The 26465-nt window shown below is 36.2% G+C and overlaps 1 protein-coding gene across 3 annotated transcripts; it reads right to left on the reverse strand.

Annotated features, from left to right (window-relative positions):
• Positions 1-340: 340 nt before the first annotated feature.
• Positions 341-25757, reverse strand: cacnb4a (calcium channel, voltage-dependent, beta 4a subunit). 3 transcript variants are annotated; one of them, XM_027164078.2, is made up of 14 exons: positions 25445-25757; positions 23491-23574; positions 10157-10273; positions 9901-10023; positions 9671-9798; positions 7468-7544; positions 7284-7303; positions 7028-7108; positions 5952-6010; positions 5736-5845; positions 5119-5270; positions 4736-4831; positions 4435-4620; positions 341-3462 (listed from the first exon to the last, which is right to left on the reverse strand). In XM_027164078.2, exons 1-14 carry the CDS (start codon positions 25505-25507, stop codon positions 3232-3234), a joined length of 1527 nt encoding a protein of 508 aa, XP_027019879.1. In that variant the 5' UTR covers positions 25508-25757; the 3' UTR covers positions 341-3231. The 3 variants fall into 3 exon arrangements, with proteins under 3 accessions (XP_027019879.1, XP_027019881.1, XP_027019880.1); XM_027164080.2 differs by lacking the exon at positions 25445-25757 and adding an exon at positions 10438-10485 and having other exon boundaries at positions 23491-23575; XM_027164079.2 differs by lacking the exons at positions 23491-23574; positions 25445-25757 and adding an exon at positions 16398-16730.
• Between the last annotated feature and the right edge of the window lie 708 nt (positions 25758-26465).

The raw sequence follows: 26465 nt of genomic DNA on the forward strand, positions 1-26465 counted from the left end.
AGGAAACAGGTTATCTGATTTACACATATATTCTCCCACATTTCAAAACACACTCTTTCTTAATTAGACTGAAGTAAATTGAATAGAATGCATGCAGTTTTGCATTGTTCTCAGATGCCATCCTGCCAATAAATAATGCCAAATTTGCAACAGAAAACTCCAAAGAAAATGGGAGGTAAAGCATCAGCATGCAGAACTCTACACATTTGCATAGTAAATGGTTATTCTTGATTACATAAGTATCCATTTTATTACTGACAATCCTTGTGAATCTGCATTGCATCAGCTATAGCAGAACAAATCAAATCTGTTTCAGGGAGGACTTACTAGGGAAAAGATGGTTTTACTGGATTCATAAATGAGGGGAAAGTAACTTGTCATCTTAATGAGTGAAATGTGTCTACATCATGCAGCATCATTATAAACTAAAACTATCTAGAATATATCTGGAGTTTTATTTATACCATGTCAATGACAATGAGAAAGGAATTCAAATAAAAAGTATTCTAATTAAAAAGGGGGGAAAAACATGATGTGGTGTACCAAATGAAACAAAACTATACATTTGTGTATTGTGTGATATGACAGGACACCTTGTGATTTTTTTTTATATATATACTGTATATATTTTTTTTAAATGAAATTGGAACTAAAAAAATTAAAAATTGTCACAACCTGATGCCACAATATTATAAAGACCCTGAGCATTAGCTATAATACATAACAAACATACAATCACATATCAATTTAGACTTTTAGAATGTATACATAAATAACTAAATAAATAAGGTATGTGTGTGTGTGGGGGGGGTGTTTCATTTATTCAGTGTATGAATCTTCGCAAACCATAGAGAGGTTTTAAAACTTTCTATGAAGATCATTGTTAAAAAGCTTGTATACATTCACACATACATATCATGTCATAATGAACTCTTTATACATTTTAAACCTTATTGGAATCATTTATATAATTGCAGGACACTTTACAGCTATCGTTCTAATTGGCTTTGTAGTCAGTGTCTCTAAACCTCCAAATGACCTAAGCAGAAAATGTATTATAACCACTACTATAAACTGTAATGCAGTTTTAAAAATAATTCTAATATTGTACATAATGCCTTATGAATGCAGGTTATGAATGTATTCTTTCTATGCCTTCAAAGAAAGTGTTATTTATATATATAAAGCACAAAAAACAGCTAGCAAAACAAAATGTTAAGCCCCATGGACTTGTTTGCGTAAATGTAGTTCTTTGTCAGTAACTAAATAAAACAAATAAATACAAAACAAATACAGAGTCGTGTGACTTAATGAAGGCTTGATTCAACATTATCGATTCCCTTTCTAATGAACGGAACGTATACTGTTGTTTCCTACACAATTTGGAAAGTTGCTGGATGTAAAATAATGGGTTCTATAATGCTAAAGGCCTGGCAGAATGGAACTGGCAGCAGTAGTACAGTAAGGACACTTTACTCAACTGCACTTCATTGGATTGGCTCAGGTTTGGAAACTGCTTTAATGGATGACTTCTTAGTGGATAAAGCTTTACGTATAATCTGTCACTGTCCAACTGAGAGCCTACCTGCATGCATATTCTTTAAAGACAACACACACTATAAAACAGGGGACACTCTTACAAGCTACTGTCTGATCTTAAAGAGCTCCGTGTCAACAGCTACTGCAGATAATAAGAACATTTCCAGAAGTTCTAGGACACCACTTACCAACACTGAATATTTACTATTAATATTTACTTCTATTTCAATGATATTGGTGCATTTAGATCATTGATTATAAATCTATTGCTTCTTTAACTTACTCTATAGACAAATCTGACAGAATTAAGAGGTTAAACATAATTATTTTCTCATTACAAAATATCATTTTTTTGATTTATTTACATCTAGGTTTCTTGATTTCTACCCATTTAAATATTTGACTTAACTCCATTCTACTTTAAAGACATACCCATTGTGCAGTTATATTACAGAAGGTACTATTACCAAATATGACTTCAGTCTTCTCTTATGAGACAAAAAAATATGACTGTGTCAGTATGCTACACAATGTGGCTTATATTTCAGAATCGTGTTATCATTAAATCACTATTAATAGTAGAATATCTTTTTCCACCTTTAGTGATATAGCAAGGAACAAAATTCAAATATGTCATGCTAGCACTGGTAAAGTTGCAGAACATTTCCCATCAGCCCCAGCACCTCACACGACCAGGTCACATGCTCTACTGATCGCACACAACTGTCTCCTGCTGACCTAAATAGCAGCCCTATTTTGTTGTATGTTTTTCATTGTGAAAAGAAGTCGCCAGTATTTGTCAGATATTCTGCAGCTCCTTTAAAGGGTCTCTTTGCAGCCTTTCTAATATGTTTTCTTTATGTCATTACTTCAATGTTAGAGTTGCATCCTGTTCTTCGTAACATCACTGTGTTTCACTGTATATTTAATGTTCAGGAAACTCTTTTGTAGCCCTCCTGACTTATAGCTTTCTATAATAAGATGTACATGCTTTGTAAGCTTTGCACAAACCATTTTGGACAAAACCAAAAATCTAAGGAAACTTAGGCGAGGGCTAATCAGAATTATTTAATTGCTAATACATGATTTCACATAATTACATTTAAACATGGGTTTAACTGTGATTGGTTCATTCCAATCAAATTTGCAAATCAAATTTAACAGCTTCATGTAGACCTCTTATAACCATTGTATGTCCTGTTCCTTGAGGCTCTGTGAGCACTCTCAATCAAAACTGATACCATATGAACAAATACCATATACTATACCATATGCTCTGAAATTGTGCGCTTTATTCCTAGTCATTAATAAATACATGCAAAAGTGTCTTGGCATTGTGCCATTTACACATCTTTACCTGAGCCACCCTGCTTTATAGTCTGACCCTGCAAATACACAGAACCTACTTACAAGACACAGAATTCTTCTGGCCTGGATCCTTAGTGAGATGAATTACCAGAGTGATAGCATTTAATTATTTGGCCAGACAGGATCATATTTTCCCTTGGTGAGAAATTTTGAAATGCAGAATACTGTACTTCAAATTTCTCTGACAAACATTTCACAGCCATAATTAAAGCAAATGTGCTCCAATCTTTCCTCATTGCTGAGAACCAGTACAAGAGGGAATACAAGGAACTATGCATCAGAAAAGGACTCAGACACTGACAGAAGAGGGAGCAGAGGCTGAACTTAGGTTCTGTGGTGTGAGTCGTTGCTGTATCCCCCTGGAGAGCCACGGCTCCTGTGTGGTTTGTACGTGTCCTGGTATGGGTCGGTGTAGTCCTCCTCCACCAGTGGCCATTGCTCCCTGCTCTTCTGTTGACGTTCAGTGTTGTGGTAGTTTTCAGTTGCGGTCATCAGACTGCGCTTCTCAATTGGAGAAAGATCGCTGGAATGATTCCTGTTTCTGTTTCTTTGGCTCTGTTGAGGAAAGTGTAAAGACGTTGTATTTGAAGTGTCACATGCTATTTGTTTCTACACAAATATCTCTTTTCTCCCAAACAGTAATTTAACAATCAATTATTTTTAACATTTTCCAAATCAGTAGACATACTGCTTAAAATAAATGTAATGGCTTTTTTGTTGAAAAGCTATTTAAATGTGATTATTATTTATTATATTGTTGTGATGTTATTTATTTGTTTGTTTGTTTGTTTATTGTGTGCTGTTTGTTTGCTTGTTTGTTTATTTATTTATTTATTTATTTATTTATTCATTCATTCATTTATCAATTTTTACTTATCAATATATCATATTTGAAAATAAAATCTCCAAATTTACATGTGAACCTTTAAGATTTATTACGTTCTCTCTGCTAGCAATTTGTCATTCACAATTTTATGTACACACTGAATAGAGCAGAATTCAAGGACTCAATACAGCAAACATGAAAAAATAAGCTTTTATCTGTATATATGTTCAGTCAAAATATTGTAGCTAAGTACAGATTAGTATAAATTTACAGATCTATAGTATTTTGGTCGGTTCACATGAGTAAGCTTTACTCTAATGTCTTGTACATACACACACACCTTCATTGAGAAAAGGTACTGTCTGAATTTAGTGCCTAACATCTTGCATTTTATTGTATTAGAGAATATAATATCAAATAAAACATTAAAAAGCGTATCTTCACTTATTTAATTAAATTTGGTGATTGTTTAATGAGATAGGCATTCATTAAAAAATCAAGCAGTATTTGAGCATACAGAATTATAAAGTTCTGTTTGTTTTTCTTCACGCTTCAAAAATCCTTATCTCTCTTTTCTCTAACAAGGTAAGAGGAGGATGTTATTATTTTATTTTCAGCTGTATGTTTCTTCTCATCGCCACACACTATAAGCCCTTGTTAAGCTTTTGTCAGTCTTTTGCTCCATTTCTGTAAGTGCTGACCTGCAGAGTGGATATGGCTGTGGGGTAGGGTGTGAGAGCAGTGGAGCCCAGATTGCGTCCGAGCAGAGGGTTGAGTGGAGTGCTCAGTGATGTATGTGTTGCCCGCCAGTAGGCTTCTAGGTACTCAGCCAGGTGTTCGCATGCATCCTCTAGTTGGTTTTCATCCAAAATAATGTCAAACATTTCCTGGATGGAATAAGGCATATTCAGATTTAGCACAAAAATCACTAACATGAATGTTATTGAGGGCTCCAAAAAAATGTACAGTAACCCCCCTATTATGGTTTGTTGGGATACTGACTGGAGGACACTGAGCCAACTTGTCTGCAGCCACCAACTGTACATTGAGGTGCTTGCTCTGTGATTTCCCACGTGATTTGATCAACCGCTGCAAGACCTGTCAGCATAGAGAAAATAAGGCTAGATAAACCAAAACATAAATTATTAATTTATATCCATTATATTAACCAATATAAGTAAACAGATGAATGAATATACATATGTGATGTGATTATATATAATAATATTATATATATTACTAGTGACACCCTTGGCCATGCACAGTTGAACAAATTGTGTTAACCAGAAGAGGGCAGCAACACATCAACTGTTATACTAAATGATCTGGTTGATCCTTACTTTACAAATTGTATAAGAGTCAGTCTGTCATACACATTTTCTTACCTTGGGAGAAGACACTTTAACATGCACAATAATGGGTGCTAATGAGGTCTTAAGGAGCTGGGCTGGGTGGTTGATTGTATCAGCATCCAGAACAACCAGCTGCAGAGATCTAGCCAGCTCAAAGATCCTCTCAATCTCACTCTGGACTTCCGCTATATTTAAAAAAAAAAAAAAAAAAGAACCTTTCATTAACCTGCAGTAGTGTGTGGTGTGTGTTAGGCACATCATCTTTGCTGTAGAAATTTCAAATCTTCTGCTGTGGTCAGAAACCAACAAGCAGAAACCGTTCTTTCTACAACCTATAGAAGATTCTATAATCATGTACAAGGTGCACTAGCAAGAAAACAGTGTCTAAAGATTTAGCCATTAAGAGTATGCAGTGTTTAAATGGTATATAAAAATGCTACAGGCAATACTGTAGTAGCAGTACCACACACTGTCGTGTTATTTTCACCAGACCTGGACCCATTCTACTGGTGGACAGGATAAAAATGAGATGAAAACAAGTATATTTTTTCCTTTCCGTAAAAATCCTTTTTGTATTTGAAACATTAATGATAGCTGCTTAAAATATTTAGCATAAAAATAAAAAAAAATTCCAGAATCTATAAGCATACCTAAATTTGACCTGGTGTTGGATCTTTCAATAATGGCTCTCTTGCTTGGGTTGTTGAGCACAGATCTCTTTGCTAGTGAGATGTCTGCCGTAACTCTTGTAATAGATATCCTGCAGTTGAGAAAACAAAGTCATACATGAACAATCCTCCACAACACTGACATTAAACACGGCCTGGGCCAAAATAACCTTTACTGATAAGTAAAAGCCTCCTCACCTTCCATCAAACCTGTGTTTCAGGAAGTCAAAAAGTGCTTTTTGCATCATATCTGTCACCTAAGTACAAAGTCATTGGGAAAGTCAGAATGAAAGAGAAAGACAGAAATATACATGGGAAAGGAGAGAAAAAACAAAGAAAAGAAAGTCAATATGGAGTAGATATAGTACAGAGTATGGTAGTAAGGTCAGATAAACAAATCAAAAACAGATCAAATGTCATGAGTATGCTTTACTCTAATGTACATTAATATAGAAGTTGTTCAGTGTTTTTCTTCACCCTGGCTCTGCCCCTGACCCCTACCCCTCCTTTCCTAGAAACTAAAACCTTTGGAAAAGCTATCTCCAGCATTTGATGCTTCATTATGAATTGATTATTAAAGGTCATAAAATAAGAATAAAATAATACATAGCTCTTACTGCCCAAATGTTTTATCCCCAGGAAACCAGCTTTAGAGCTTTAGGGCAAAATGGTAGTCTATATTTATAGTGCCTGATAGCTAATTAATAGGTAGCCAGTGCAATCGCTGTAATGGGAATGATCCACCAATAATATCTGGCCAGCAGATGTTCTATGGAGGTTTATCGTTACAGCAATGGATAGCTAATTAATCATTATTTCTGAAAATATGCAGGCTTGTCAAGTAATTGGGTGGCTATTTCAACAATGACAACAACAGCCTTTTTTTTCACTTTCCTTGCTTTTCTCTTTGACTTTTGCTATGCTTTGTTTTCCTTTTCTTTTTAAGAATGACCTTTAAATAACTAAATTTGTGATTTTGTTGCTTTTATGATATCGGTGGCTTACTAAAGCAAATGCATTATTTCCAGAGATATTGGGGACTGGTTTTCTCTGCTTATAATATCAAAACATGCTCCACTTTTGAGACTATGGCATGCTGTACCCAGAAGGTTGTTGCCTTGGCAACCCACTGTGGAGAAGATGATGGGTATTCAGTGAGGACCCAGGTTACCTCTCCCTCTGTGCTTAAAAAGAGACACTCTGCTCCTTATGGGATCTCTTTAACACATCTAAATATACACATGAAAAGACAAATCTTAAGGGATGTTGCTTACCTCATATCCCTTTAATGAAGGACCAACCAAAACCACTGGCCTCATGGAGGGGACAACATCATATGGAGGAACATGCTCAGCCTACAACATGATGCATAGCCATCAAATCATTCAGTGAATCAAGCAAAACAAATATGTATGCATAATATACTGCACTTTATTAATAAAAGGTAAACTACTCGAGTGACAAAGGAAATGCCAAGGTAAAATCAATTTAGCTAATTTTCCATCTTTATTTAATAAAAGCATTGCTTACCACTTTCTGTTTCGGTTTAGCTGTTCAGGAGAAATTAACAGCATTAGAAAGCAGAACTGTAAAGATTTACTCTCTTACATTGCAACAAATAATCAGAATCATCATCATGTCAACTTGTTATTATGTTAGTTAGGTTCACTGTGAGTAAATTAACAGCTTGAATCCCAAAATGCATTGTAATTACCTGCAGAAGGAGGGTTAGTTTTGAAGGTGCCTGATACCATCTCTCCAAGGCTGGAAGATGAATTCCCACTGGACTTCCTGCAGGGTGCAGAACATTAAAAAAAAATTTTCAACAAGTGATTTCATGTCTACCAATATTTATAATACTAATAATATCAATATATAAGATCTTGAATGCTCAGTTCTGATTTGTCAGAAGGGTCATGGCTCTGGCTGTAGTATATAAAGGTGTGCATTATAATATGTTGTCGTTTCCATAGTAACATACATAATGAATTGTGTGCTTGATGCCCTACATAAAAACGTATTAAACTAATTGTTAAAATGGTGAAGTTATCTGTAATGATATATTTACTTAACATTTAGGAAAGGAGTCTCAGCACTTTGGAACAGTCAGGTAACCATACATGGAAAAAACATACATAATTTTTCAATAAATACAAAATGTTAATTCTGTTGAATTCCTTATCTGCAAGAGAAATAAAACGCTTTGGGATGTGTTGTTATTGGAAAATAAACAATTTAACCAGGTAGTAGCAGTAAACCTGCTTCACAATGAGCTCTTAATGAATAACAAGCCATGTTCAACACGATGTGTTATAAATTTTGACATTCTGTCTTTTACATGCCAACATTTTTTAAACAAGGTATTGCTGCTGTTCATTCTTTTACTGCACAAAATACTGTTTGAACATTCAGTATTTACACTGGTCGGTCGGCGCTGTTTCTGTTACTGTGTATTGTCTTTTGTGTATTGCATTTTTTGTACTTTTTGTATTGTCTTGTAACTTAATGTCTGCACTGTTTTTTGTCCTGCACTGTCTTTTGTCCTGCACTGTCTTGCTTGTCTTGTCCTGCACTGTTTGCACCAGGTTGCACAGTTGCACTTTATGTGGCTAAGACTACTTACATGTCCTTAGCCCTGTCTTTGTTTTATGTAGCACCTTGATCCTGGAGAAACGTTGTCTCATTTCACTGTGTACTGCAACAGCTATATATGGTTGAAATGACAATAAAAAGCTTCTTGACTCTCTTCTTGACTCTTCTTGACTCTCTCTTGATGAAGTTCCTCCAAAGCTACCTGACCATAAACATCACACTAAAACTAAAATGAAATTCTGGACATCGCTGTTTGAATGCAAACACATCCAAGCTGTTTAAATGAATGAATTTTCTTTGTGGAGGAGGGGGTTGTGAAAAGGCTGCATTTAACCCAGTGTGATATCCTCTATATTATTACAATAAATCAAGATGAACATAGTCTTTAGTTGAAGAAGTGAAGTATGACTAACGCATGATTTAGCACAGACACAGCGTATCACTGATGTGGACAGAGAACCATGTAAGCCAGGATCCAATTATGTGTTTCATGTGTCATAACAAAACAACCCATTTTGAAGTTTCTTATTTTTTCATTAATACTGAAATAACACCAAAATTTTTATGGGCACAAACTTTAAACAGTTATTTTGTAATCATATATTATAGTCTAAGATTGTCTGATTTAAAAACATTACTGCAGCTATCACTTCCCTAAACTGGAAGGTTTGCAGTGTTATAGAAAGACAAAATAATACACATTGACCAGGCTGGCACCTGATGAACCTGATCTTAAAAAAATCAAGAAAAGAATTAATACTAAAAAATGGATTAAAGAAAGATGCGCCGCCAAACAATAAACTATTTCTAATCAATAAAAACTAAACCAACTCCTGGTAAAAGCCTAAAAAGGCCTAAACCTGAATTTTGTCTCAGCAAATATCAGTGGGATGTGGTAGCTCAGTGGTTAAGGTGTTCAACTACTGATCGGAAGGTCATGGGTTTGAATCCCAGATTCACCAAGTTGCCACTGCAGGGCCCCTGAGCAAGGCCCTTAACACTCAATCGCTTAGGTGTATAAACTTAAATACAAAAAAAAAATGTAAGTCACTCTGGATATGAGTGTCTGTTAAATAATGTAAATACACCTCACTGGCCTTATTTTGGTAGGACAGTGGTGGCTCAGTACTATTGTCCAAAAGGTTTTTCAAATCTCAAAATTTCCAGAATGTTACTGCTGGGTCCTTGAGTGAAGATACTTAACCTGTTCCTTAGTGTGTTTTTGTTCTGTACAGCACTACAAATATTTGAAATACAAGTGTCTGTCATAATGTAGACATACAAAATAAAGCACCTACTCTTTACATCCAAGGTACTCATCTTACCCATGGAAGCGTCCCCTCTTCTGCTCCTGCTGAAGACGGATATTCTCCAGTTTTAAAGGGCTGGGGATAAAACCAATGTCACACCCCTCCTTTACCAGTCTTCCAATCCACCAGTCATTGTTGTATTTCTGTTGAACATATACAGAGAATTGGGGAAAAAGTTACATTAAAATCATTAGAACTAAATTATTTATTTTTATCTTTATATCATTATATCCTGTTAGCTTTACCTCTTTGATATGGAGAAAGTCTTTTGTGTCAAAAGAAATGGCAGTTCCAGCAACAGGAACATCCTCATCCAGAGCACCACAGTAACTGACATTGGTCTTTACAGTAAATGCCACTGCTTTGGCCTATAATACAGACAAATGATTTTCATTTTTTTATTTTATAAATGTATGAATGTGAATGAAAATTAGTTATAGACACAATTACTTGTAGCAAAATAAAAACTCAAAATCCAAATAGTGGATATGGTTGTGTGACCTTAGCCCTCTCCAGCTGCACCATGGCTTGCTGTTCTCTCTCCTGGCGTCCGCCCTGCTCTTCCTCCAGAGACACGTCCGAGTCAGACGGCCTGCTCGTGTAGGAATCAGCTGAACCCTGCAAACAGAATGACTCACGATTATAGTTACCTCACAATTCACACACCGCTGTAACACTTTTGAAAGTAAGTATAGCCACTGCACTCTGTGACTGATTTAGCAAGTGGTGTGAATAACTACAAAAACTAAATATTAATTTGTACATTAATGCTTTTTCATTACTTTTGATAACATCAGTGATTGAGTTTTGTCACCTAGCTATGAAGACAGCTGTGAAAATGAAAAAAAAAAAAATTAATACATCCAATTAGAAGTTAACAGCATTAGATTACATGCATAACAGCTATTGTTGAGTGTTTTCTGATGACTCGGTTAAAATCGACTTTGGCTTTATCATGCTAAACTCTGTAAGGTAAGTTTATTGATGTGCATTTAAATATGTTGCATGGGTAAATAAAAAGGACAGCAGCTTTGTTTCTACTGAATATAAAATCTTCAGTATTGCTAAATACATGTTTCTTTGCTCATTGAAAGAATAGTACTAGAGGGAACAACAGCTTAAAGCTTTGATCCTCTAATCAAAGCTAACAATCCTTGAAGGCAGATCGAGCCACCCAGTCTGGTCTGTAAAACAGACCTCCTTCTCACAAGCCTCCTTCTACAGCAGGAATAAATGCAACTAATCATGTTTCCATTTTTAATACTTAGAAAACCTCACCCATGGACAACAAAAGGCTATGTAAGCCTAACCATCAATAAAAACGTCATTAGAAATTGCTTTTGGTACCACAATAAATATCAGAACAGGAGAGCAAAACTAGATGGTGGCAGGTACAGAGCCGAGCTCATCACTGTACAGTTGCCTGGGTTAAAAAGTGCACCAGTCCTGGATTTCACACTCCTTTAGGGTCAAAAGATGCATATGTAACAGTAGATTAATTTTTTTTCATTACATATTCCTTGCTTGCTACACAACTGCATAAAGCCTGTGACCCAATAGGTTAGTACAGCAGCTTATTTCCAGTTTTGATTCATTTCTACCTTCCATCTCTAAGACATAAAATGTAAACTCAATTGGGTTAAAGCCTAGTGGACATTCTAAAACTTTCCAGAAAAACAGTCTTCACATTTGAAACCAGCGGCACATTTCAGGAGAAGATATTCAGAGCTATTCAGAGATGTTTATACAATCAAGAATCTAGAGGGAACCATATCTTCTTATAAAATGTTTTATTCTTTAGTCCTTGGTAATTCTCTAAACAAGTGTGTTCTGTTTTTTTTTCCACATCTTTGTCCTTGAATTGTGAGTATGCATGCGTGTTTTGGGGTAGGTTTGATAAACCAGTGTGATTTTATTACTATCAAAAGAATTACAAGCCCAGTCCACACACTATTAGCAACAGCTAATTAGCTCCAGGAAGAAAGCTCCTGGACGAGTCAGGATTGTTGAGGAAAAGGGGACACAGGAAAGAAAGGGAGACAGATGTTCGTAGACAATATACAGCAAAAGGAAAGAGTCTGAGAACTAATATGACCTGTTCATGATAAATGTCTATTTTAATTAAAAGTACCACACTTACAGTCTCCAATTTGAATAATTAGACCAAATTACTTAGGATTCATTCTCTGGTTAACCTCCAACAAAGCTAAAATTTGCACCTTATTCTACTGGATATGTCAAGTAAGTCATAAAACTCTGAGCCCAACAAGTTACCGTTACCAGTGTGACATAAGAAATATTTATTGGTTTGTCTAATAACACGCTCTGCTGAAGCTCTTGATAATACCAAAGTCTACTTTGTCATCACCTCATTGTCAATCCCTCAGTCCTCACTCTGATATTTTCCTTTATACATAACCAACAGGCCTCCCTTTGTATAACAACATGTATGTTTTCATTTCTCATTAGAAAATGAACTCAACCTATTGGTGAAGCAAGAGGCTTAAACGACCATTGTGGTTGGTATAAAAGTATAAATAATTAATAATCATTAATATTCTACTAGTGTAGGATGACATAACATATTGCAAAGTGACAAAAGTGACATAACATATTACATAGTGACATAATAAATTATGCTGAAGATTATAGCACCTTGCACACAGCTCACATACTTCTTGGCCTTAATATTACCAGGTTCAATAAGGTCAAGAATAAATAGGAGATTTATACCATACTAGGACAATACAGAACTGAATACAGTACCATAAGGTTTTGACCTAGCTATAGATAAACCCCATAAGCCAAAAGCTGATTACATATTTAAAATGATTTTCATCTACCACTTGAAGCATATCTAAAATGGATTTCCCTAATTCTTACTTAGTGTGCTCTGCAGCAAAGACAGAAAATATCATATCAAATTCTAAGTCCTCACATGAAATCCAAATAATTAACCCACTAAAAATCCTGTTTAAAGTGTTTAAACACAAGCTGCAGTCATTTTTTCAGAGGTCCCTATGGTAAAGACTGACAGTGGAGTTAATTATTATGGGTGCAGATTTGCAACAGCACGGCCAGCCTATCAGCTTAGTGTTCACAGAATGTGCTGTCAGCTGAGCTCTCCACTTTGGAAAGCTACACTCAACAGGCAGCTGGGTTTCCTCCACTGTGGCGCCAACTCAGCGCTACTGTGGGATGGATGAAAGTAATGGATACAAGAGCATGGCTCAATATTTACCCAACAGATGACAGCACAGTCTCTGTAAAACGGCTGCCAGTATGTGTCCCCAGCTTGGAGCACCATCTACTACACATACAGTATAATGGCACAGAGTGTTCAGAACCGGTTGATAATATAAAACAATATGGGTTAATAAGAAATCTGCCTGATAGTCACAACATATTTATTTATTAAATTTGGGGTTTAACACTCAACACCATATTCATATCCTTTCAGAACCCACAATAAGGTAGGACTATTTATTGCCCCAGTAAAGCATAGATTAAATCCCTTCCTTACTACATGATACATCTTTTGAAATGGCATCAGTTTAGGCATACCTATATATATATATATGTATACACACATACACTAGAAGATCAGATCAGACTATAAAGTTATACTGCAATATACATTAGGTTGCTGTGTAATAACGACTGTTGCATTTGAAGTACACAGCATGACAGTTTATCCTAATAGAGTAGCATAAACATAATATCTAGTGGTGATATTAAATGAGAGAACAAAAATCTAATATCTGTCAGTAGCCTCTAATATCTGTCTGTTAGAGTTGAGCAAGGAATTATATTACAATATCACAGTGATGGCATAATAAGAATTATTGACTTTGGACAATGTATGCTTAGTCTTAGACTAAGCATACATTAGACTTGTAGTTAAGAACTACAGCGGAATTTATCCATGACATTTACTTTTCGTACACCAAATTTGTCTTGCAAATTCAGAATCACATTTGATAATGTGTTATGGATGTGTATGAAGAACAGGCTGCAAAACAGTGTGCATGAAAACTACAGCGTTTTTCACTCGGTGAAAACACAACTCATTGATGAGGCTGCTGGAAACTACAGACTGGGCTAGAAAGAATTCAGCCTTACAGCCATCACTTCTCCCTACCATTCTATGTATTTTTCTTTTGAGCACTTGTAATACACCACTTTAAGACATTTGTTTAGCAAATGAAACATAATCTCATGTGATTGCAAAATACAAAACTTATTATAATTATTTATGTTTCCTTCGTGTTTTCATCAGCTAAAAAACATTGCTGGAGGCAAGGATGGCCCCATACAGTATGTAGTCACTATGAGATTAATGTAGATGGTACCACAGAGAAATCATCCAAATGTTGTGGATGCTCTTTCTTTGAAAGCCTTAGGACTGCAATTGCTATGAACAGTTTTGTTTCAAATTTTCATCATTGAACACTTTATAACTGCCAAAGATGTATTTTATTCCGTTCTGGATTCATGGTAGTGTCAAGGAAAGACTTTAAGTAGTAGACATTAAGTGCCTCTTCTACTGGCTTATATATATAATACACACACACACACACACACACCCCATTATCTGACCATGTTGGAGTACAGGACGAGGGACTTAGGAGTGTAAGATCACACTCAGCTTATCTCACAAAATGCCAAATGGGGCTCCGCTCTGTCCCAAACCTGATATCAGTGAGAAAGCCAGTAGAAGAGGCACTTAATGTCTACTACTTAAAGTCTTTCCTTGACACTACCATGAATCCAGAACGGAATAAAATACATCTTTGGCAGTGTATATATATTTTCCTGTTTTAATCAGAATAAGAATGTTATTCATCATATAGCATGGCACAATGTGCAAGTGCTTCAGATTAATACATTCAGCCTTGTTATCAAAATAGAAATAAAGAAACATTATCATGGCAAGATGAAAAAATAATGCATATAAGGAATAGAGATTGTGCAACGATTCACTGCTCAATTACATTTTATGTTTATAGTCCACAACAGAAGAAAAGCAGGCACAATTAGTGATTAACAGAGCATGGGAGTATTCGAAGATGGGCTTAACTCCAGTTGGCAGCTAAATTGTACCTACTTTATAAATTTACTAATTAGATTCTGCACATCAAGTCTTAATGTTATTTAGTAGTTAGTTCTGACAATGCAATCTTGTTAAGTGGAGGATCGGGGTTCAAGCCCCAGCACTGCCAACTGCCACTGTCGGGTCCTTGAGCAAGGCCCTTAACCCTCTCTGCTCAACGGGTGCTGTATTATGGCTGACCCTGTGCTCTGACTTTCTAAGTTGGGATATGAGAAGAAAGAATTTCACTGTTCTGTAATGTATATGTGACAAAATAAAGGCTTCTATTCTATACTAAACTTGGTAGGTTAGATTGGAAATAAACGTCTGACCAAATGACAGCCATGTTTTTATTCAAGAAAAGAAAAACATTTAATTGTGATAATGAATATAAACAAATGACAGGAATTATTACAGCATCTTCTCATAGGAAAACATGCCATTGTCATATTTAAATTTTTAGTGTAGTTCCAGTGAAGAGACCTTGTAATGCTACAACATATAAATGCTACAGCATCCTAGACAACCATGTGCTTACAACGTTATGGCAGAATTTTGTCTCATATATGGGTGTGATTATCAGATGTCTACAAATATTTTGTGATGCTGTGTGCTTAACCCCCACTGAACGAAATTCAGAATACCTCACAAATGTGCATATTAATGACAGACCTGAATGTCAATCTAATGGACAAAACTTTAAGAAGATGTCAGCATTGTAGATGAGTCAGATTGCATGTGCTGCTTTTAGCTTCGGTGCCACTATTTAATGACAAGAAGGCAAACCTGCACTCAGTAAAAAATGTCTAAACGATCTCCATTGCAGGTATGTGGTGAATAAACTACCATAAAGGTTAGCTTTACACAAAAGGAAGTGCTTTTTTGTTTGTTGCTCACAAGAATATTTTTCAGAGGTTATCACTTAAAGACCATTAAAACTTGCACAGATATATAATACAATTAGTGTACACTAGCTAAATCATAAGCACAAGCCCTACAGCAAAGTTTTAAGTCTTATACCCTCATATTTTTAAATGTGGGTGTATTTTTCATTTACCTGTAGATTCACAGTAGGGGTTAATAATACAACAATCAACTAATCCTCTGGGCCCACTAATAGGGGTAATATGCTTTCAGGCTTAATTGATTAAGGAGATAATGTACTCTTCTGTTTTGAGCTGAATGAGAGAACTGGTACAACTCATGACATATTCATAAAAATGAACTTTCTATTTAAAAACATGCATAATGAAGCATGGTTGTAGGCAATAATGTGAGTGATGGCCTCGAAAATCAACTCAGTAATGCAAAACCAAAACAGACATGCTGTGTAGTGAGTGGCTGTTCAGTGACTTGGAATAGCAGGCTGCTGTTTCACTGCCCTCCCCCAGGTCCCTCATTACTTACAGCCTCCAAGGAGGAGAGAATGCATTTCATGGAGAAAATGAGCAGGTGTCACTGACACACACTCACAAAACATCTCGTTCTGCTGTCCGCTCAGCACGGCTATATCTGGATGCTGCATATCTTCAGCTACCGTTGTGTATGTGTGTGTTGATTGATATACTGTATATAAAGCCACCAAACACTCTGAACATGGAACTCTCTAATTGCAAGCAGCATGGACCCACGAGTCTCCTTGTTACTTACCGCCTCCGAGTCTTCAAAGCCATGCAGGTACAAATTGTCATACATGGAGGTCTGATATTCCCAAAAGTGTTTCTTGTTTGAAAGCTTAATGGGTGGAATGCAATTCCTCGTCTCAGCTGAAAGACCACCAAAGCAAGGATGGCAGAAAGGCGGTAAGATCTCCGTTTTCTTTCCAAAACCTGCTCAGACGTTTTCCAAAAACCTCACTCAGGTGGTTTCATGGGCATCAGGTCTTATCCTTCACATCATATAGAGCAAACAGTATCTCCCATGAGGCATCAGGGAGCTCGCATTTTATCAGCCTTGCACATACAGTGCAGGAGAGTGGAGCATTTCTCAAATCACAGGCTGATGACAATGCAGGGGGAGGAGGGGGTGTTAGTTGCTGATTGGCTGGCACCAGATCCAGTCACATTGGCCAAGTGCTCTCTTCCCTTGATGGTGAATAATAGGGATAGAAAGGGAAAAGGTCTCCAGCCATCCGCACTTAAGCCACTGGAGCCTGTTTTCTGATTTTCCCCCTTAACCTTTCTACTTTTTGCCTGCTCTCTCCTCCTTTTTTTTTGGTAATCCCACCTTTTCTTTATATTTTAAGTCTAAGGATCTTGCTGAAATATGATGCAAGGACACACCTCAAAATATATCATTTTCTTAAAAGCAGAAAAAACGATTTATTCCAACCATCATTAACACTATAATGCATGTTGTGAAAAAGAAAATAACCTATCTAACCTATTTTTGAACCGTGTGTTGTGTTACTGCTAAAGCTACTGCTTTAAGGAGAATTTTTTTTATAAATTATTTGCAAGCATTTGTATTGGCCCTTTGTATAGAAAAATTATATAAAACCTGTCCCAGGCAGTGAAATATTAATCTATGCTTACATATCAATGGGGAGTAAAAGAAATGTGTGTTCAGTTAATGTTATAAACATAATTGAATATACTGTGTATATATACAGTCGTATGCAAAAGTTTAGGAACCCCTGACAATTTCCATGATTTTCATTTATAAATATTTGGGTGTTTGGATCAGCAATCTCATTTTTATTTATCAAATAACTGAAGGACACAGTAATATTTCAGTAATGAAATTAGGCTTATTGGATTAACAGAAAATGTCCAATATGCATCAAAACCAAATTAGACAGGTGCATAAATTTGGGCACCCTTGCCATGTTGTTGATATGAATACCTGTAACTACTTAGCACTGATTAACTGGAACACACAATTGGTTTGGTGGCTCATTAAGCCTAGAACTTCATATACAGGTGCATTCAATCATGAGAAAAGGTATTTAAGGCCAATTGCAAATTGTTGTTCTCTTTGTCTCTCCTCTGAAGAGTGGCAACATGGAGGCCTCAAAACATCTCTCAAATGACCTGAAAACAAAGATTGTTCAACATTATGGTTTAGTGGAAGGCTAAAAAAGTTATCACAGAGATATAAGCTGTCAGTGTCCACTGTGAGGAACATAGTGAGGAAATCGAAGACCACAGGCACAGTTCTTGTTAAGGCCAGAAGTGGCAGGCCACGTAAAATATTGGAAAGGCGAAGGATGGTGAGAACGGTCAAAAACAGCCCACAGACCACCTCCAAAGACCTACAACATCCACTTGCTGCAGATGGTGTCACTCTGCATCGTATTTGGTCATAACAAGGGGAGTTATGCATGGTGGCAAAAGAACACAGCATTCCAAGAAAAACACTTGCTACCCACAGTAAAATTTGGTGGAGGTTCCATCATGCTGTGGGACTGTGTGGCCAGTGCCGGTACTGGGAATCTGGTTAATGTTGAGGGTCGCATGGATTCCACTGAATATCAGCAGATTCTTGAGAATAATGTTGAGGAATCAGTCACAAAGTTGAAGTTACGCCGGGGCTGGATATTTCAACAAGACAATGACCTCAAAACACTGTGGGGTGATTTGAAGCAGGCTGTCCATACTTGGCAACCATCAAACCTAACTGAACTGGAGATGTTTTGTAAGGAGGAATGGTCCAAAATACATTCATCCAGACACTCATTACATGCTATAGGAAGCATCTAGACTCTGTTATTTCTGCTAAAGAAGGCTCTACTGAATATTGATGTGATTTTTCTGTTTGGGTGCCCAAATTTATGCACCTGACTAATTTGGTTTTGATGCATATTGGACATTTTCTGTTAATCCAATAAACCTCATTTCACTACTAAAATAATTACTGTGTACTTCAGTTATTTATAGATCAAAATTAAATTGCTGATCCAAACACCCAAATATTTATAAATGAAAATCATGGAAATTGTCAGGGGTTCCTAAACATTTGAATACAATTGTATACTGTATATGTATAGTGTAGCAAACCCATCTAACCCATATATGTGTGTGTGTGTGTGTGTGTGTGTGTGTGTGTGTGTGTGTGTGTGTGTGTGAAGTGTAACCGATATGTATGTATAATGTAGCAAATCTATGTAGATTTTCCTCTGACCTTATTCATCAACGAGACGTTTCCACCCACAGAACAGTCGTTCACTCAATGTTTTCTGTTTGCACCATTCTTTGTAATCTCAAGAGACTGTTCAATATCTTACTAACACAATAATATAATATTCCCTACAGTATGTGTACTATAAATAAAATGTACTATAATCTCAATTTCTTATTCATATTCATGATTTAATAGTGTGATTAAAGGTTATATATAAGGTTACCTTCATGTCATATAATTATGACCAAATAATCTGCTGGGATCTACTGCTGATAATTACTGCATCACACTCTGGAGGGTATGAGGACAGTGGAACACAGCAGCCCTCTAATGTTCAACAGAGAAAGTGCATCTTTGAAACTTAAAAGGTTACTTCCAAGATCTCCTACCTTGAAAAGAAGCAAAAGTTTTTTCTCCCACAAATACAACACTGGTAGATGAAATTAATTTCCACAGCAATAAAGATCTACACTGGGACATACGATAGAAGTGTTGAATTTTTTTAAAAATCATGAATCCACTATCCATATACTTAGTAAAGGCTGTACTTTACTTAAAATTAAACACCATAAACATTTTAGTTAGTCTAAAAACTGCTGTAATCGTTTAATTTGCATAACATCTACAGACAACACGTTACTTTACAAGAACTTTGCTTTACAATAAACTGGTAAGTTATCTAATATACAATATTTACTTCACACTGTTTTTTTTTTTTACTGCTGCTTGGGCATATTAACAATATAGCCATTAAAATAAGCAGTTTCAAGCTTAATTTGCATTTCAATTTGCTGACCCATAAAACAAATAAAACCTGCATTGTAATTAACCTTGCAAATAATCGCAATTCATTAGACCTCTCAGCACTGGCTGATATAAATGATGAATATATGAAGAAATCTTGATTCTAGGTTAGATGTCTATAACTTAAAGCTACCTGATGTAATATCTTAGACCTTTAGTCATACCTAGGTGAAATAGAAAAATCATACAGAAAAAAAAACAACAATAGTAGAACTCACATTTATGTTTACTAGTGAAAGTATGAGCATTTGCACATGCACAATGTGAAGAGAACGCAAGGCTTTGTAGACTGAAAAAAGGTTTCAGTTTGCCATGGAACAAAAAGATTGAACTCTGGGACAATGCTAGCATGGGGAAGTCGTGGCTTAATGGTTAGAGAGTTTGACTTCTAACCCTAAGGTTGTCTAACCCTGAGGTGCCCTTGAGCAAGCGCCCAACTGCTCCCCGGGCGCCGCAACATAAATGGCTGCCAACTGCTCATAAATGGCTGCTGGGTGTGTGTTCATGGTGGGTGGGTGTGTTCACTGCTGTGTGTGTGCACTTTGGATGGGTTAAATGCAGAAAACGAATTCTGAGTATGGGTACTTAGCAGTATGTCACTTCACTCACTCACTTCACTTAAATATCAGTCCACAAAGCAAACAAACTGGGAGCTCGAGAGAGGTGGCTGCGGGATTGTGTTCCTGTTACAGCCAGTTAGTCCGGTGGGTCCAGATTTTTCCTGCTCTAGAGTGATGGGTACAATAGGGTTAGAAGAGAGGTTGATGATGCTTTTTATGATGCCATAATGCCTAGTGCCTACTTTGCAAGTCTGTGGGGTCAGTGTTATGATATGGGGCTACTTTAGTTGGTCAGATTTCAGTTCATCAACGTTATATACCCAAAAAACGAGGTCAGCTGACCACCTGAATATAGTGAACGACCAGGATTTCTCATAAGTGGATTTTTTCTTCCCTGATGGCATAAGGATATTCCAAGATGACAATACCAGGAGTACCACTGCAAATGCATGCTGTAATCAAAGCAAAAGATGGTCCAACAAAATATTACTGTGTGACTTTTTTATTTTCTCAAATTTAGTTTTTTTTGTTGTTGTTTTTTTTCAAATAGTGTTCTATAAAATAACGTGTCTTTAAGTTATATGGTAATAAAAGTCATTAAGTTATATGGTAAACCATAAAACCTTAAGTTTTATGGTTTGTAACAATTCTTTTCTTACCTCTTGTACTGTTCTACTGAGATCTACTGTTCATTTTTCTATGATTTTTATTTCACAAAAGGTTTATGTGATCATTTATAATCATCTGAAAGAATTTGCTTAGAAGATATAATAATCATGAATCATCATGAACAACCAAAGGGTGTAAATGAACATCACAATAAAGATAATGACGATAAGAGTTATAAAGTAAATGTTAGCTGTAGTCTGCTAAACTGTTTAGGTTAATAACAACACTAATAATAAATTATATTAAACACCTCTGCCATATAACATTCAACTAAGTTTGTTACACTTTTTAGTATCAACATTGTCACGGTCACTTTTCATCTTATTTACAATGAACAGAGATTAAGAGGCTTTTTGTATTATTATACTACCATATTCATAGTGCTGAGACAGATGACATGAAACTGTATTCTCTGAAGATTTGGGGTTTCGATCATGCTGGGTAAATTTGATTATTTACAAAAGACCTACTGAAAAGCAAATAAAATCTATATTTGAGACATGACCAAGATATGATAGAAAATGTGAAAAACTGTCCTTGTCAATTATAGAGTTGTGACTGTACATAAGTGAAGATCAGACTAGTTTCCATGGCTGCAGCTCAGTGCCTGAGTCATATTCCTTTACTGAGGTATTCGTCTGCGTCACCATGGGGCCATGCAACACTTTTGTAACAATTATACGAGTGGGCTTAAGTTTATAGAAAAAAGGACTAAACATACTGTGACATTGTCACACAGTTTGAGCAAAGTACATAGATTTTTTTGGTATCAACCATTTTGTTCACATTAAACTAAACCATGAATCCAAACAAAAACCCAACCTGCAAAGTCAAATGATTAATGTTTGCAGATGGAGGGCTCTGTTTTGCCTACAGTGCTAAAATAAAATTTGCAAGCTACTCAAAAAAGGAAGTTCTGAAGTCGCAAAAAGACCTATATATCACACACACTGTCACACTATGGTGTATTAATCAAAGACTTGCCACGTATTATAAAATAAAAATAATTTCTTGACTAGGATAAATTAGTTTGTAAAGACTTATATGCAAATGAATAACAAGCTTATCTAATCTCAGAACATGAACATTAAATGTTTTTGTCTTTTTATCTAAAATAGACTTTTTTTGTACCCATGGGAACTGATGTGTTCACTATGGTAGGCACATCATATCATAATGACTTTACGACAGAAGAACATTTGCATTTGTCAAAGAGATGCATAGAGATCTTTTAAAAGCCGTCTGCCTTTCATGAAAGATGCATGAGGGACGGTGAACTCAGAGGCTGCTGTAGCTAGGCAAACTGACACACACATTAAGGCTATTATTTCTCATAGGAGCACTTCAATCTGTATCAGCATCTTCCAGTTTAACACTAACCAGTGTTAATGCAGATGAGACTATAAGACATTTTACACTAATCAAACCTCTTGAATCCGATCTTAAGTTGTTCAAATATCACAGAGATACACTGGGAATATATATAAACTATAACCTACGGGCTTGTAATGTCTCATGAAAAAGCAACTGAGTGGATTTCTTTTTACATCCAGAAAAGTGAGTCAACTTCCTGAAAGTCAAGCATTCATATGGACATCAGTATTCAAACGCTATAAAGGAAGTGTTCATTATTCTAAATAAAAAATAAATAGTTCAGTTTTAGTATAAAAAATGTCTAAAGAATAATGTGCACAGAAATCTACTTGTGCACATTTGTTTGCTTGAGTGTTAGAATTTAGCAGTGTGTAGTACACTATGTGAGATATATATAGCCTTGGTAATAATGCCTTGTCAATCCGGCAAACGCTTTCATGGTCTGATGGCTAAAACTGTAAGGCTCAGGAGGAGCTTCTTTCCTCAGGCCATCAGATTCCTCAATATGGACATGTCCATCTTACAAATCCCTAAGAATCTATAAAGACACTGTCACGCCATTGACCCTCTGCATTTTTTTTACTGTTACTACATGTAACATAATTGCATACTTGCATAAGTATTCTATTTCTTTTATACTATTTCTTATTTCTTATTTTTTTTCCATTCAGTATTATTTTTAAAATAGTTTTGGAAATTAGTGCATTTATATGGCCTAAAGAGGAGCAGGCCAGGTTTTCATTTCACTGGTCACTGACAAAAACGTAAGTTATTACTAATGAAAATGCTTAAATAAAGCTTTACAGTAACAATAATTTTATTATCCTGCCATTAATTTATCTGTCATTTTTTTATCCGGAGTTGGGAACGGCACTGAGACCATTCAGGTGGGTTACAGTAGCTCCCTGCCACAGAATCAAACCCATGCCACAGCAATAAGAGCAATGGATATGGCTGCTGCACCACCAGGAGGCTAGTTTTGCCGCTGTGCCTCCATTTATTATTTTTAAGCTGAGATATGTAATGTGAATAAGCTCATTTAATTCTTAGGTAGTTGTTACTTGAACCCAGGAAAAAAGTATTACAAAATAGGAAAGTATATGATTTACTCATTTTATTTTACTCTGTAATCTTGCATACTAGTTTAAATCTCACTAAGTACTAATAAGTAGATGTTTAACAGATAATGAGATTCTTATACTAAACATTCTTACCTGACGGAGGATGAAGCTTGTGGAAGTAGTGCTGCCATCAGACCTCTTGAGACGGCTTCGGCGGGAATACGTGCCTCTGTTGATCTGCAGCAGGAACACAGGCCATTCATCACACTTGCTAGTTTAGGTATAACAAGGGCACCTTCACACATGATTCCCCCTATGCCCACTACACACACATGTACACACATACACACAGGCACACACACACACAAACACACACACCACCATGTACACACACAGCCCAACACATTCTGGCACAGAAACATAAATTGCTGAAACATGCTGACACACTTATACTTCATTTATGCACATCATTCTTATGCAATATCAAATGTACAAATAAGAGATTATTTACACTATGTACATTTACAGATTTTTCTGACAAATACTGACTTCTACTAAAAGCTCTAGCAAAGCATTACTGCATTTTATTACTGCAGAGTAATACTTTTTTTTTTAGTAACTAGGGTGTTAAATAACAACGTGCCAAATATATTCAAAAGCTTGTGTCACATCGTCTCCAAGGAGTTGGATGCTGCAGTGGTACACAGACACCAGGAAGATGTCTCTACATGGCTATATTGTCCTACAGAGTGGCTGCATGCAATGTTATCAAATGCAGACTACAAAACACACATATGCAAATAAATATATTCTATTCTTATTATTAAACATAGTTGTAGTCCTACAACAAGCATGTTCTAATCTGTACTATTCCTTTTCGTTGTCATGGTACCTTGTTTGGAGTACATTTAATATGTATCTTCAACCGAGAAAGGTGCATAAAATGTGCCTTTAAAGCTTTACTGAAAACCAATTTGTGTTTATTTTAAACAATATATACCTTTCCATTTGTAAGATACCTATTAAAGACCAGTGAGAAAGAAATCTACAGTTAGGCATGATTTTTGATTTTGGAAATGAATGAATGAATGAATGAATGAATGAATGAATTAATTAATGAATACTAATAAGTTCAACATTTAAATAGAGAACGAAAAATACTGTTCTTCTTGTTATAAGCATCTTCTTCATGTATTCTTAAATAAGAAACACACAATATATGCACGCATATTACATTATTTTTCATAACAGCAGCTACGTTAATCCCTCTCCACTGCTTCTCTCTTTCTACCCATCCCGAGGCATCCAGAAATTGTACCAGCTCCGATTGTCTTCCGTGCAATTAACATTTTGGACCTCCACTGAGTTGAGGCCAACTCCGTGGGAATCCTGAGGCATCTAGAGATCTACCAGCTCCAGTAGACTCTGTAATACTAAAGAGGAGATGCCAACTCCATGTGGTCCTTTGCATCAATGCAACATTTATCAGACTGTATATCTATAATCACACCCTTCAGTGTCACCCATATGAGGACGGATTCCCCTTTGAGTCTAGTTCCTCTCAAGGTTTCTTCCATACCATTAAAGGGACTTTTTCCTCTCCACAGTCACCTGAGTCACCTCAGACTTGCTCATTGGGGATAAATACAAACACATTTAAATATATCTAACATTAGTCTTGATTTTTTTTACTCTATTAATCTTTATATAATCCTTTATAATAACCTTTTGCTCTATGTTTACGTTCTGTAAATCTGCTTTGAGACGATGTCAATTGTAAAAATAAAAAAAAAGCGCTATTCAAATAAATCTGAATTGAATTGAATTGAATAATCATGTATTTCTACACAACAGCATTTGTTATAATAGATAACTTTACCCAAAGATCACATGATGTTCTGTACACCTGGAGCAAACTAAGCCTGAAATATTATATCCAGAGATATTATCTAAATATATATAAATATTATATCCTATAGATTCTGGAGACGCTTCGTAAACGAACAACACTTCTAATCTCAAATGTGAACACACAAAGCAGTAGAATGGAATAAATCCACCCCCACACTGCAGTCCATACTGTCTGTCCTCCGCCGCTCCTGCTTACCTGAAAGACGGCTTTAGAGGCTCCGTCGTTTGTCCCGTGTCGAGTGTAGATGTGTCGGGACATTTGGGCTAATTCGTCACTCCATGGAGGAGGCTGTCTCTCTCTGCCACTGCGCTCATACTGAGGAGAGAGATGCGCGCTGGCCTCCAGCTTCACCTGCGGCTTTACGGTTCTTTACACAAAAAGAATGAGAGAGAGAGAGAGAGAGAGAGAGAGAGAGAGAGAGAGAGAGAGAGAGAGAGAGAGAGAGAGAGAGAGAAGCTCAGCTACTGCGTGCGCTTCCTGATAGACTGAGCATGAGCTCCAGCTGTGTGTGTACAGTGGCGCGCACTCGCCCCTATAGCGCGCAATGAGCTCCTGCGTCATCAGCTAAAGGTCACGCAGGTAGACAAGAAACTGTGTCCCAGTGCCATAAAGAGGATGTTATATTCGACCTTCTTTGCATTTTCTTAGTTTCTCTATTTATCTATTTCCAAAAGAATGAACGTCTAAATCAGTGTATTATCACATAATGAAGATGTATGCCAATGACTTGCGCCTTCACACGTCCATGAATTACTAGATCTTGTGGTTTATTTTCTTTTTTTCTTTTTTTTTTAATTCTGGAGGCAAATTCAGGTCTAAAAAATGTCTATCAAAACAGGATACCTATAATTTTATACTCAAAACAATTCTGACCAAACATTTGACACTGTTTAAATATACTCAGGAGCAGCCAGGTGATGTCTTTATTGGGTTGGAAATCCAGGGTGGGGCAAAACACTCATCCGCATCCAAAGCAAATGACAAAATGTGTCTCCACCTGTCTGTGCATGGAATGAACAGGATGCCTATAGGACATAAAAGACCCACACCTAAGCAACATTCATTTAGCAAGCTACAAAAAGTCACAGAAAATAGGATTCAATATCATTAACCAGTGAGTCCAGGAAATAGTTTGTGCCTGTGTTAGCTATAGTTAAATTTCTATGTTCTACAATTTATTAACTGATAATATTCTTTAAAAAAAAGGTGAAGAAAA

Source organism: Tachysurus fulvidraco, chromosome 6, assembly GCF_022655615.1.
Source record: "Tachysurus fulvidraco isolate hzauxx_2018 chromosome 6, HZAU_PFXX_2.0, whole genome shotgun sequence".
Taxonomy (NCBI): Eukaryota; Metazoa; Chordata; class Actinopteri; order Siluriformes; family Bagridae; genus Tachysurus; species Tachysurus fulvidraco.